The 13535-nt window shown below is 39.2% G+C and overlaps 1 protein-coding gene across 3 annotated transcripts in view; it reads left to right on the plus strand.

The window, feature by feature from the left end:
- The window catches only part of SBNO1 (strawberry notch homolog 1), a 57861-nt gene that overhangs the window by 35531 nt on the left and 8795 nt on the right, over positions 1-13535 (plus strand). For all 3 annotated transcript variants that reach the window (XM_004753116.3, XM_004753115.3, XM_004753117.3), the window contains exons 20-30: positions 104-235; positions 2474-2609; positions 3784-3896; positions 3986-4057; positions 4506-4605; positions 6612-6686; positions 7355-7501; positions 7587-7681; positions 7775-7867; positions 12136-12273; positions 12880-12956. In XM_004753116.3, the coding sequence (XP_004753173.1) occupies positions 104-235; positions 2474-2609; positions 3784-3896; positions 3986-4057; positions 4506-4605; positions 6612-6686; positions 7355-7501; positions 7587-7681; positions 7775-7867; positions 12136-12273; positions 12880-12956 (1178 nt within the window). The remainder of the gene's footprint in view (positions 1-103; positions 236-2473; positions 2610-3783; positions 3897-3985; positions 4058-4505; positions 4606-6611; positions 6687-7354; positions 7502-7586; positions 7682-7774; positions 7868-12135; positions 12274-12879; positions 12957-13535) is intronic.

The raw sequence follows: 13535 nt of genomic DNA on the forward strand, positions 1-13535 counted from the left end.
ATCCCCTTCTCTCTCCCACCAAGTTTCTCTAATGCAGGGGTCCTGTGCTTCCTGCGTCTTCATCAGGTACCTTAACTGTAAATGACACTGTTTGGCTTTGCAGATGACTGGTCGCAAAGGACGGGTTGTAAGCAATGATGACGGAAGCATATCTTATGAGTCGAGATCTGAACTTGATGTCCCTGTAGAAATACTAAATATCACAGAAAAACAAAGATTTATGGATGGAGACAAGGTATGTTTTTCTGGAATGCTTTTCTTTCTTTCTTGTATTTTAAAAAGATTTTACTTATTTATTTGAAAGAAAGAGCACAAGAGAGGGGGGAGGGTCAGAGGGAGAAGCAGACTCTGCACTGAGCAGGACGGTACAGGACTTGATCCTGGGACTCCAGAATCTTGACCTGAGCCAAAAGCAGTCACTCAGCCAACTGAGCCACCCAGGCACCCTCTGGGATGCTTTTTAATGAACAATACAATGTCTGTATTTTTAAATGAATATTTAGGGTTTTTTTTTTTCTTTTAAAAGAAATTAAGTGTGGAGGTGCCTGGGTGGCTCAGTCATTAAGCATTTGCCTTTAGCACTCAGGTCATGATCCCAGGGTGCTGGAATCGAGCCCTGCATCAGGCTCCCTGCTTGGGGAAAAGTCTCCTTCTCCCTCTGCCATTCTCCCTGCTTGTGTTCCCTCCCTTGCTGTCTCTCTCTGTGTCAAATAAATAAATAAAATTTTAAAAAAGAAGAAGAAATTGGGTGCCTGGGTGGCTCAGTGGGTTAAGCTGCTGCCTTCGGCTCGGTTCGTGATCTCAGAGTCCTGGGATCGAGTCCCACATCGGGCTCTCTGCTCAGCAGGGAGCCTGCTTCCCTTTCTCTCTCTCTGTCAGCCTCTCTACCTACCTGTGATCTCTCTCTGTCAAATAAATAAATAAAATCTTTAAAAAAAAAAAAAGAAGAAGAAGAAATTAAGTGTGTTGAATGTTATTATTCTTTCATTTTTAGTAATTGCACATAATCACTGAATATTTACACACTTTCATTATTTTTTCACAAATTGAATGCAATAAAGTATTGTGTACAGAATTAGATGTGGCTCTTAATAAATTTGGAGGCTTTTTAATTAAAAAAAATTTTTAAAGATTTTATTTATTTGACAGACAGAGATCACAAGTAAGCAGAGAGGCAGGCAGAGAGAGAGAGATGGGGGAAAGCAGGCTCCCCGCTGAGCAGAGAGCCCGATGCGGGGCTCGATCCCAGGACCCTGGGATCATGACCTGAGCCGAAAGCAGAGGCCCTAACCCACTCAGCCACCCAGGTGCCCCCTTAATTCCTTAATTTAAATGGTAGAATAAAATCTCTATTTTATCACTTTTTTCTTTATATTTTAATGAGGCTTTCTGCAGCTAAAAAAGGAGAAGATAGTTGTCACTATCAAAGTTGTCTTTATTATTTTAAAGATTTCTATTTATTTGAGAGGGAGACAGAGCATGAGCAGCGGGGAGGGGGAGAAGGACAAACCGACGCCCCACTGAGCATGGGGTCAGGTTTGGGGCTCAGTCTCAGGACCCTGAGATCAAGACCTGGTCCATAGACAGACGCTTAACCAACTGAGTCACCCAGATTCCCCCAAAGTTATCTTTTATAAATATATTCAATAGCTTGTGTTACATTTTTTTTTAATTGATTTACTTTAGGGAATGAGAGTGCGTGCACGAGAACTGGAGGGAGGGGAAAGGGGGAGAGAATCTCCGCTGAGCATAGAGCCCAGCGCTGGGCCTGCTCTCATGACCTGGAGATCATGACCTGAGTCGAAATCAAGAGTTTGGATACTTAACTGACTAAGCCACCTAGGCTCTCGTCATGTTACACATTCTAAAGATTGTAGGTAGAGGTATTAATCAGTTGTGTTACATACTTTGTTTTATGAATTTATGCCCATGTGCATTACACTTACATTAGTCGGAATTGGTTTTAGTTGTTAAGTGACAGAAAATCCAAAATCGTATTGACTTAAAGAAGGTAGAAGGTAATTTCTTCCATGTGTTAAGTTCGAGTAGGTGGACCAGGGCTGTTACGGCTCCTTAAAGATGATGCCACTCCTGTCTCAGTCCTTTACCGTGTGAGGCTCCATTTCAGGTTACCTGTTTCACTTCCAGTTATCATACCTCTGTCTTTCATCTGGCAGAGAGGACGCACATGAAGACAAGGGCATGTCCTTGACTTTTAAGGACATTTCTTAAATGTTCATACCACCTACACCCTACTGGGGTGTGCCGTAGTTCGCTGTAGGGAAAAGTGAGAAATGTCATGGTTCTGGGCAGCCATGTACCTGCCTAAACTTGAGAGGAGGTGGTTATAATTTAGGAAAATGGGGAGAATAGATATTGGTGAGCCACTAGTACTCTAAGAACTTTATTTAGGGCACTTGCCTACTTGTCTTCGTGCAGAGGTGATTATTTTTCCCCCTTATATTTGGTACAGAATATTGCTATTATCTCAGAAGCTGCCAGCTCGGGTATTTCGTTACAAGCAGATCGGAGAGCTAAAAATCAAAGGCGAAGAGTTCATATGACTTTGGAATTACCCTGGAGTGCTGATAGAGCAATTCAGCAGTTTGGTAAGTTCCTACAAGTGAATTTCACTTAATAGATAGCTAGGAATCATTGGGGAAATATTTACATATCAAAACCTATATTTAACGTTCAGTATCTTAAAACAGGACACGTGGATTTTGGAGCTGTTTGTGTATCAAATTTAAAATTATAGAATACATGAAGCCGTTTCTTATCTATTTTAAGAAATGTAAAAGATCTGTGCTAGATTTCTTGGAGTTTCTGGCATTATATCTCATAACGGTGTTCCTTGGGAGTTTCCTCCATTATCGATCTTCAGGATGTATGTGGTCTGTGTCAGAGCACCTGCCACCTCATGTCCTTTTGAGCCTTTGGTGGCTTTACTGAAGGCATATTGCTCTTCCCTTGTCTTACATGTTTATGTCCTGATGTGACCTGATGATTTTAAAAAACCCAACAGTTTAGGGGCTCTTGCACAGCTCCGTCGGTTCAGTGTCCGACCCTTGATTTTGGCTCAGGCCTTGATCTCCAGCTCATGGGATTGAGCCCTGCATCAGGCTCTGTGCTCAGCGGGGTGCCTAGTTGAGAGTCTCTTTTCCTCTGCCTGCCCTCCCCAACCATGTGTGCATTCTCTGTCTCTCTAAAACAAAATCTTTTTAACAAACCAGTTTATGTTTTTTGTTTCTTTGGAAGAATCCAAAGCAGCTGTGCTTTTGTACCCTTGTGGTTAACCCAAGTTGGGCAGAAGTAATAATATGTTTATCATTGAACAGTTCTGTGGCAGTTTGTGTTCTTTAAGGAGGAGTATTGTGAATATGGATTTTTTTCAAGTCAGTTTTTAAATTTTGTACTTTTGGGAGAGTTACAGAAATTGTTTTGTACATTGTGTTTGTGGTGGTTTTTCTTTTTTTTTTTTTTTCTTATTTTTTTAAGATTTTACTTACTTATTTGATAGTGAGCATCAGCAAGGAGGAGGGGGAGAGGGAGAAGCCAGCTGCCCTGGAGCAGGGAGCCCAATTCAGGACTCGATCCCAGGACCCTGGGATCGTGACCTGAGCCGAAGGCAGACCCGTAACCAACTGAATCACCCAGGTGTCCATATATTGTTTAATTTTTCCTCGTAAGGGTTTCTGAATACCAGCTTAGTATTAAAATGCTAGGAATAGATCTCAGAATACTCTGTATCTAGTGAACACAGTATTTTTAATGTCGTTACAGGACGAACTCATAGATCAAACCAAGTTACTGCTCCCGAGTATGTGTTTCTGATTTCTGAATTGGCAGGGGAACAAAGATTTGCTTCTATTGTTGCCAAAAGACTTGAGAGCTTGGTAAGTTCTTGGGTTGTGTGGTTGTGTGTAAAAGGTGGTGAATACAACCTGTCTTCTGTGCCTTGATTGGAAATTTTATGTCTTGATAGGGAGCACTTACACATGGTGACAGAAGAGCAACAGAATCTAGAGATCTGAGCAGGTTCAATTTTGATAATAAGGTACATTTCAGCTTTCATTATGTCTGAGATTTTGTGGTAGTGTGTGGTATCTGGTGAACAAAAAGGGAAAGTGGTTACTGTTCAAAACTTTAAACTGTCCCTTATGGTTTCACTGTAAAATGATAACATCCTATAAAATTTTCACTTATCAGGTCTTTGATTATCAGCTCTGCCTTAGAATCCTTTTATCATTTCTGTTAGAAAATAGGAATATAATAAGTACTTCTGAATGAATTAAGTGTGAATTTCCAGACACAAAATTATTTACTGGACGTCTGTCGTGTGCAAAGGTGTGAACAGTTTAGTAGATAACATTTATATAAAAAGATAAAGTCCTACTCGTTTTGAGCCTTTGCTACCATAATAGTTTTTATCGTGTTCAGTTGGTCATGTGATTGAAATGTCAAAATGCTGTAACTGGTTAAATTTGTTTGTTTTTTTATTGCAGTATGGAAGAAATGCTTTAGAAATTGTCATGAAATCCATTGTCAACCTAGATTCTCCTATGGTATCACCACCTCCAGACTACCCTGGAGAATTCTTTAAAGGTAACTTTAAAAAATAATCACAAGAGGAAAATGAGTACTAAGTAGGCCCTAAAACCTTTTCTGACATGTGCTGCTGTTTTCAATCTCTTTGGACATAAACTATGTAAAAATTTAGAAATTAAAGATTAATAGACACCTAAGTTGGCCTCTTATAATCAGATTATTAATTTTCATTCACACCAAGTGTTTTGTGCTCTTGACAGTTCATTGCATGTTAATACTAGATTAGTAGGAGAAAGTGGTTTTGTTAGATTAATTTAAAGCTACTATGCCAGACAGCTTTTAAATTTAATTTTAAAGTATATTGGTAAATAATCTTTGGAGGTTCGCATAGGGTGTAGATTAAAAATTATTGGCTGTGTATTCATAGTTAAAACTGTGTGATGGATACGTGTATATGGTTCATAGAATGTTCTCTTTATACTTATATGTTTTTGGACATTCATTTATTAAAGAAAAGTCCAGCATAATGCTATAGAAACTCTTTGATTTATCTCTGTAATTGGTAGAGTATATTTTGCCCATAAATATAAGTAGTCTAGATGGTTTTGATTTTTTATTATTTATTTTATAATTCAGGAAGCTATGAAAATATTTTGGATAACATGTAGATGTAGGATATTTGAAATATCATCATTGTAGAGTTAGGACTTTTCACTAGAAAGTCCTTCCCAATTGGAAACCAGTATTTAGTATTGATACAAGCCATATTGACATACTGTCAGGGGGGTTTATCACTGATGGCATAGTAACAAAGCAAATATATAAACTTCTTTTCCCTTTTTCTTCCATTGTCTTTCCTCTCCTTCCCATAACTTTGGGATCATGACCTGAGCTGAAGGCAGAGGCTTAACCCACTGAGCCACCCAGGCGCCCAGATTTTTTTTAACAGTTGCATAATATTCTGCAGCAGGGTTATACAACAGGTTTTTTTGTGTGTGGTGTTTTTTGGGGTTTTTTGTTTTTTGTTTTTTTAATCATTTCCTTTTTGGTATTCAAGTGGTTTTCAATTTTTTGCACCATCACAAACAGTGCTGAAGTTATACAGCTATCCTATGTAGATTTTCTCCCATAAGACTGGTTTCTAAAAGGAGGATTTTTGGTTACACAGTTGTCACCTGCAGAATCTAAACAGTTTTATGCATGTAGCAGAGTACTAGCTGATTTATTAAATGTGTAAATAGGATATGATAATGCTTCCTATTGACCCTGTTCTCTTAACGCCTTTATTCTGTAAGTCTGGGTTGGAACCTGAACATCAGTATTAAAGAAACCCATAGACTGTCTTCTTAGTGACATAATTCAGAACATGTTAACTGTTACACGTATTGCTTCTCTTCTGCAGCAGCTTGTCAGTGCTGATAATATGTGGGAGGAAGACAAGATTAATAGCTTATTGACACAATTATTTAATCAGCTAGTCTGTGTGTTCAAAATTGTTTATATTCTGTAGATGACAAGTGTGTAACCAAAGATTTCTACAGCCAAAGACTGCTATTAGAAAGATGAGATCTTTTTGGGGCGCCTGGGTGGCTCAGCCATTAAGCGTCTACCTTCAACTCGGGTCATGATCCTAGGGTCCTGGGATCGAGCCCAACATCAGGCCTCCTACTCAGTGGGAAGCCTGCTTCTCCTTCTCCATTCCCCCTGCTTGTGTTCCCTCTCTGGCTGGCTGTCTCTGTCAAATAAATAAATAAAATCTTTAAAAAAGAGAGAGAGAGAGATTAGATCATTTAATGAGATCATATAGTGTGAAGTTTGAGTACTATAGGATTTTGGAGTGCCTAAAAGACCTTTGGGGACTGTGTGTTCCATTTAATTCAGCTAATAGGAACTATGAAAAATACCTTGGGCTGTGTTTTAAGGCTAGAATTTGTGGTCTAGTTCGGGGCACCTGAGCGGCTCCGTCGGTTAAGCATCTGAAAAAAGAATTTGATCTAGTTTGATTAGTCGAGTAACAGATCATTGAGTCACTTTGGTTATAAGGTTTTTTAATTTTCTGACAGATGTTCGACAAGGACTAATAGGAGTTGGCCTGATAAATGTAGAAGATCGTTCGGGTATTCTTACTCTAGATAAAGGTAAGAGTATGAGTTTTGTATATAGACATAAAACAGAACTATTGCTCTATCATTACAGACCATTTTCTTTATGCCTTTTTCAACTTGAAGGGGAAGCTTCAAGTTTGTAGTTCTCAGTCCCTTCTTCTGGAGTGCTCATAAAGCGCTCTCAGTGGTTTTTGCTACTGTGGTTGTTCAAAAGAGATTAAACCTTTATTCTGTCTACAGAGTAGCAGTTCTCAACCCAGGTTGCATACATATCAGCTGTGAAGCTTTTAAAAAATACTGAAGACCGTGCTGTTGAGCTTCACAGACTTAATGGCACTTAGAACTTTCTATAAGCCAGGATTTCATGTTGGAGAACAAATATTCTCGTGTGCTAAATTGTGTTCATATTTTCAGTAAGTGAAGTTTGATGATGCACAAATTGAGTAAGACAACCATCTTTGGAGCATGTATGTGGTCGTGCTGATTGCTAGCGGTAGAAATGGTCAAATTACAGCTCTCTTCTGAGAGCTGTGCAAGGTTGTGGGTGTGATGTAAGACCATGGAGGAGGAAGTGAGACTTGGTTTAGGCTTAGATGAATAAATGTTTTGTTTTGTTTTGTTTTGATTTTACTTCCAGGGGCAAGTGCATTATAATTGCCATTCAAATGCATTAAATCTTTCATACAATCTTGTCCTTGCAGATTATAACAACATAGGAAAATTCTTAAATAGAATTTTGGGCATGGAAGTGCATCAGCAGAATGCGTTATTTCAGTATTTTGCAGACACACTTACAGCAGTTGTTCAAAATGCCAAAAAAAATGGAAGATATGATATGGGAATTTTAGGTAAGTGGAGAAATTTTGAAAATGTCCTGTGTATTCCTAATAAAATGTTCTTTTTCCATTTACATGTTGCTTTTTCTTGTTCAAGATCTTGGTTCTGGAGATGAAAAAGTGAGGAAAAGTGATGTTAAGAAGTTTCTGACTCCAGGATATTCCACCTCTGGTCATGTAGAGTTATATACTGTAAGTTTAGAAATGTGCACGTTTAAGTGTAACCTCCTGTGATTGGCACTCACAGAAGTGAGTGCGATTTAAGTTGTATTATTTCTTTTACAGATTAGTGTGGAGAGGGGAATGTCTTGGGAGGAAGCTACCAAAATTTGGGCTGAGCTGACAGGACCAGATGATGGCTTTTACTTGTCATTGCAAGTAAGACTCATGTCCTTGCCATGTTAACTGTTCAGATACGTAATGCGTTGTAGCTGCCAGCACTGCAGTTACCTGTCCCCTTTGTGGCGGTTTTCTGATTGTTTTTCGCTTTCCTCTGATTTGATCGTTTTTCATTGTAACTAAGTTTGTCCTTCTACAGACGTTTTGAATTATTACATACTCTTAGTTAATCGGACCTTTTTATTTCATGGTGCAGTGACCTCTAAGCCTCCATAAAGGACTGCATATTTAGTTCTGTAGACCTCTAGTAAGCTTTATATCTGAAAGATTCACTTCTTAGTTATTAGTGTAAATAATTCCTTAGGATTTGCGGGTAGAGCTCAGGATGAGGGAAGTGTAAATATGTATGTGTGTACATACCCATACATTTATATGTAGACACACGCACACCCACAGATATGTGTGTGCAGATATATAACACCCAGAGTCAGGGTACGGTATCTTGAATTTTCCTGTTAAAGACTATGGAGTTTTTATGTTATTATTTTCTGATATTAATCTGTGTGCTTATTTCTTCTACAGTAATAATCTTTATTCTCCATGGCACACGGGATGATAAAAGATTACAGATAATATACCCCAATATTCCTGAAAATAATTTCGGGAAAAAAGCATCAGCTTTTTTTGCTTTTGCTTCCCCCCATTCTCCCATTCCATTAAAACACAGTTGTGCCATTTCTGCATTGTCCGCATATGGCACTTCTGTAGTATGCTTTTCTTTTAATACTTATTCTTAGCTCTAAAGGTAATTAATTTCAATTTAATGCTCACCTCTCACTAGTCCTTAGGTTGCTGTCTCTGATCATTTTATCTGAAGACTGTCCTGTAGTAGCATCTTCAAGAAGGGTTTATTCCTGAGGTGGTTTGTTTTTAGGTTTCTCTGAGAGAGACACAGAGCGCGCATGCGTGTGCCTGCCTGCGCCCGAGCAGGTGGAGAGAGAGAATCTCAAGCAGATTCCATGCTGAGCAGGGATCCTGATATGGGGCCAGATCCCAGGACCCTGAGATCATGACTTGAGCTGAAGGGAGAGGCTTAACTGGCTAAGCCGCCCAGGTGCCCCAGTGCTTCATTTTTGTGACTAAATAATGTTCCGTTGTATGTATGTACCACATTTTGTTTTTTATTTGCCGAATTTTTGGAGAGGCCAACTGTAAATGAGGACCAGGTTCTAGATGGAACTGTGTGAAAGAGACTACATATGTTCATGCCAGAGGCGGTGCGAGACCATAGTTAAGCTATCTAGAGCAGGTGTCCCCAGACTTCTTTAGGATCAGATAGTAGATACTTTAGGTTTTGTAGGCTATGTGTAGTTTCTACTGACTATTCTTTTTCATTGTTTTTTTGTTTTTTCTTCCTTTTCCCTACCCTTCCTTCCTTAGTTTCTCCCTTCCTTCCACTGTTTTAAGCTTATTAGCCTCAGGCCCAGTTTGGTCACAGACCTGATTTTACTGGTACCTGACCCAAGAGCAAAGCTGTCAAACTGAATCTGGCTCCTAATTAAGTGGTTTTTGAAAATCTTATTGAGGGCGCCTGGGTGGCTCTGTAGGTTGTGTCTCACTCTTGATTTCAGCTCAGGTGATGATTGCAGGGTCGTGAGATGGAGTCCCATCGGGCTTTGTACTCAGTGCAGAGTCTGGTTGAGATTCTCTCCCTCTCTCTCCTCTGTCCCTCCCCCAGCTCCTGTGCACTTGTGTGCATGCACTCTCTCTCTAGAACAAGTAAATAACATCTTTAAAAAAAAAGAAAGTCTTCTGAGATATTTGTAGACTCACATGAGGTTTTGAGAAGCGATACAGAGAACTTCCTTGTACACCAGTTTCACCAATGGTAACATTTTACAAAACTATAACATGATATCAAAACCAGCATCGTATCACTATTACATAATTCACCGCATTTTATTCGGATTTCTCCCTTAGATGGGATTTTGATAGGTACAGATTAGGGTCTTGGTTTTTTGGCTTTTCATTCCAAACTGTTGCCAGAATTTACACACCGGTAGATTTTGAGGCACCGGTAGATTTTGAGGTAGTGCTGATCCACATCTTCTTTTGAGTGGAAGGGTGTGGTGATACTGGTCCTTTGTTACTTCTGCATGGCAGCCGGTGATTGGATGTGAGGAGAGGCAGACTTAGAAGGGGCATCGATCCAGGAAGGTGCAGGTGTTTGAAACTCCACCAAAGTAAGCAGACATGCGGGACGCCTGGGTGGATCAGTGGGTTAAGCCTCTGCCTCTGGCCCAGGTCATGCTCTCAGGGTCCTGGGATGGAGCCCCACATTGAGCTCTCTGCTCAGCAGGGAGCCTGCTTCCCCCTCTCTCTGTTCCTGCCTCTGTGCCTACTTGTGATCTCTCTCTCTCTCTCTCTGTCAAATAAATAAAATATTTTTAAAAAATAAGCAGACATGCTTTACAGTGTTTACCATGTGTTAACATTAGGAAAACCAAGTAGGAATTTCTTTTATTTCCACTGTAGTGTGAGGATTTATTTTGTGATTATAATGAAATAATTTGACACTGTAGAGCCAGATCGCACTTTTATATGCTTTAAACACGGTCTTCTAAGTATAATAATTTTATTGAGTGTTTCAAATCAACTGATAAAACATGTAAAATAGACTTTGTAGTAATTATATAATGTTTCAAATCATTTGAACAAGCAAACGGTAAAGGAGCGTTAATACCCGTGAAGAGAAAAGTAAAATACTGTTTTTTTCTTTCATCGGTGTAAGAATTACCTTTTTTTTTTTTTAAGATATTTATTTATTTATTTTGACAGAAAGGACAGGGAGCACAAGCAGGGGGAGTGGGAGAATCAGGCTTCTCACTGAGCATGGAGCCCTACGTGTGGCTCCATCACAGGACCCTGAGATCATGACCTGAGCTGCGGGCAGACAATTAGTGACTGAGCCACCCAGGCATCCCAAGAATTATCCCAATATAAAAAACAACTCAGTGAGCAATTTGTTTTGTAGAAGATCTGGCAAAGTATCTTTACTTTAGAACTTTTCTTTTTCCTTCAGTTTTGCTCCAGAGATTATTGCTTGGAAATTGTTTGCCATTCTTAGAGAAGATACGAATTTTCTAATGTTAATTTTCCTTTAATTTAATGGGCCTTTTAATAGCTCCTTCCTCTTAGCATTTCTGCCATAAGTCCAACTCTTTTAAAAAATTGAAAATATATGTAAGTTCCATCATTTGTCTGATGCATCCATTTCTTCCACTTCTACATACGTATTTATGTATTATTTGCTCAACATTTTGGCTTTTTCCTGTCATAGCTTTATTGTTTACAAATCATGTGACCTGTCAATTCACTCTTAATGGCAGCGATGGGGAGAAACAGCCGTGTTGGGTTAGTAGATGAGTGCAGGGAACCCATGGGTGATCAAAATCATCCTGGAGGTTATGTTTAATTTTAACTTCAAGGAGAGGAACTTTTGTTTTTTTTTAAGATTTTATTTATTCATTTGACAGAGATCACAAGTAGGCAGAGAAGCAGGCTCCCTGCTGAGCAGAGAGGAGCTCGCTCGATCCCAGGACCCTGGGATCAAGACCTGAGCTGAAAGCCACTGAGCCACCCAGGTGCCCCTATTTTTTTTTTTTTTTAGATATTTATTTATTTATTTGTCTGAGCTAGAAAGGGCACAAGCAGAGAAAGCGGCAGGTAGAGGGAGGGGCAGGCTCCCCACCTAGCAGAGAGCCTGATGGTGGGACTTGATCCCAGGATCGTAGAATCCCGACCTGGGCTGAAGGCAGATGCTTAACCAACTGAGCCACCCAGGCATCCCGAGAGAAAAGTTTTTTAACAATGTTTTATTATGAAAAATTTTAAACATAGTTAGAGGTAATAGGATTTTCCTCCAAAGAGTCTGCCCCACTACCTAGACTCCTCCCTCATGGATGTCTGAGGCAAGAACATGGATGGACTAGAACAAGCACAGTTACCTCTACTGGACACTAGTGTTTAAAGCTTTATTCAAAACAGTCTTCTAAGAAGTATCTTGGCCATCGACGTATGTGTTCAGCATACCCCACATTTAGGACCCAGGAACGTTTATTTGGGTCGGGCCTCGTGAAACTCAGGTAGATGAGCAGCTGCCATCCTTGTCCACAGTTCCCTATCCATGTGCTTACTCAGCAGTAGTCTTTCAGAGGATTGATTTGCTAATGTGATGGTACAAACAAGCTTATCTTCAAGTGTGCAGCACGGATCCTTATACTTTCTCTCTCTCTTTTTTTAAATAGATAAGGAACAACAAGAAAACTGCCATCTTAGTTAAAGAAGTGAACCCTAAAAAGAAGCTTTTCTTAGTTTATAGACCAAATACTGGGAAACAGCTCAAATTAGAAATTTATGCTGACCTAAAAAAGAAATATAAGAAGGTATTTTTTCATTTGTACACCTTATACTATTTATGAGTACTTGTTTTATAACATGTTGAAACTGTTTAGGAGAGCTATATGTCTATATTTTAAGGTGGTTTTGTCAATTTTTCCTATTTGATTACTGGAAAATTGTTTTCAGAAAACATGTCCAGTGTTGCTACATTAACATCCCAGTCTTAATGTTATCTACCATTAAGAAAATTGTAAAATGATTATTTGAAACAGCTTGTGTTGTCAAAAAAGGAAACTTCCAGTGCTAACTACAGAAATTAGAACCGCCGTATTTATATTTTGCAGTGATTTGTAGAAAAACAGTGAATGACAACATTTTTTCCTAACATTACTGTTAATTTTTAGTATTACCTTATATTACTGTTTCTCCTGGCTAGTTTCATTTGTAAACAATTGTGATTAAACCGACTGTTTGAAACATTTATTACATAGGAAGGCAGGACTTCATGAGTGGCACGCAAATGCAGCCAGTAGCAAGGGTCAGATTGTCCATACTGAGACGTGTGTAAGTTGGCTTAAGAGACTATAAGAAGGCGACCAGGTTGTTTAAAACAATACTGTTTCAATGGAATTTTCATCTTATTTTCACAGGTAGTCTCAGATGATGCCCTGATCCACTGGTTAGATCAATATAATTCCTCTGCAGATACTTGTACTCATGCCTATTGGTTAGTATTTTCATGTTTTTCACCATATTATCCAAAATGTAATGAAGATTTAATTTAAGAACACCTTCACTCTCTAGCTGTCCACAAAAAGATTATTGTTAGGTGTCATGCCTTCTATCAGAGATACTTGTCTGTCTGTGGACCACGCCTACTGGGTGTCCCCTCTTCTCTTCACTAACGCTTGTAACTTCTGACCAAGTGTCGTCAGGCCATACGGACTTGACTGTCATTCTTGCTGAGACTTACTTGTTTTCCCTCCTTTTCTTCCTTCCCTTCCTTTATTTTTTTTTTCCCCCTTTCTTTTTTTTAAACTTTACTGGTGTCCCAGATCAGTTTCATTTTTAAGGCTAGGGGACTTGTAGGAAACTAAGAGTTGCTGACAGCACCAGAAAATGTGTTGTTGAGCCTGGGAACTGATCCTGCTGTGCTACTAGGTTGGCTCGAGGGCTATTCTTTCGAGTCACAATGTGATAAACGCCTCTTTTTTTTTTTTTTTTTTTTAAGATTTTATTTATTTATTTGACAGAGAGAAATCACAAGTAGATGGAGAGGCAGGCAGAGAGAGAGAGAGAGGGAAGC

Source organism: Mustela putorius, unplaced genomic scaffold, assembly GCF_011764305.1.
Source record: "Mustela putorius furo isolate JIRA1106 unplaced genomic scaffold, ASM1176430v1.1 tig00537248_pilon_pilon_pilon, whole genome shotgun sequence".
Taxonomy (NCBI): domain Eukaryota; kingdom Metazoa; phylum Chordata; class Mammalia; order Carnivora; family Mustelidae; genus Mustela; species Mustela putorius.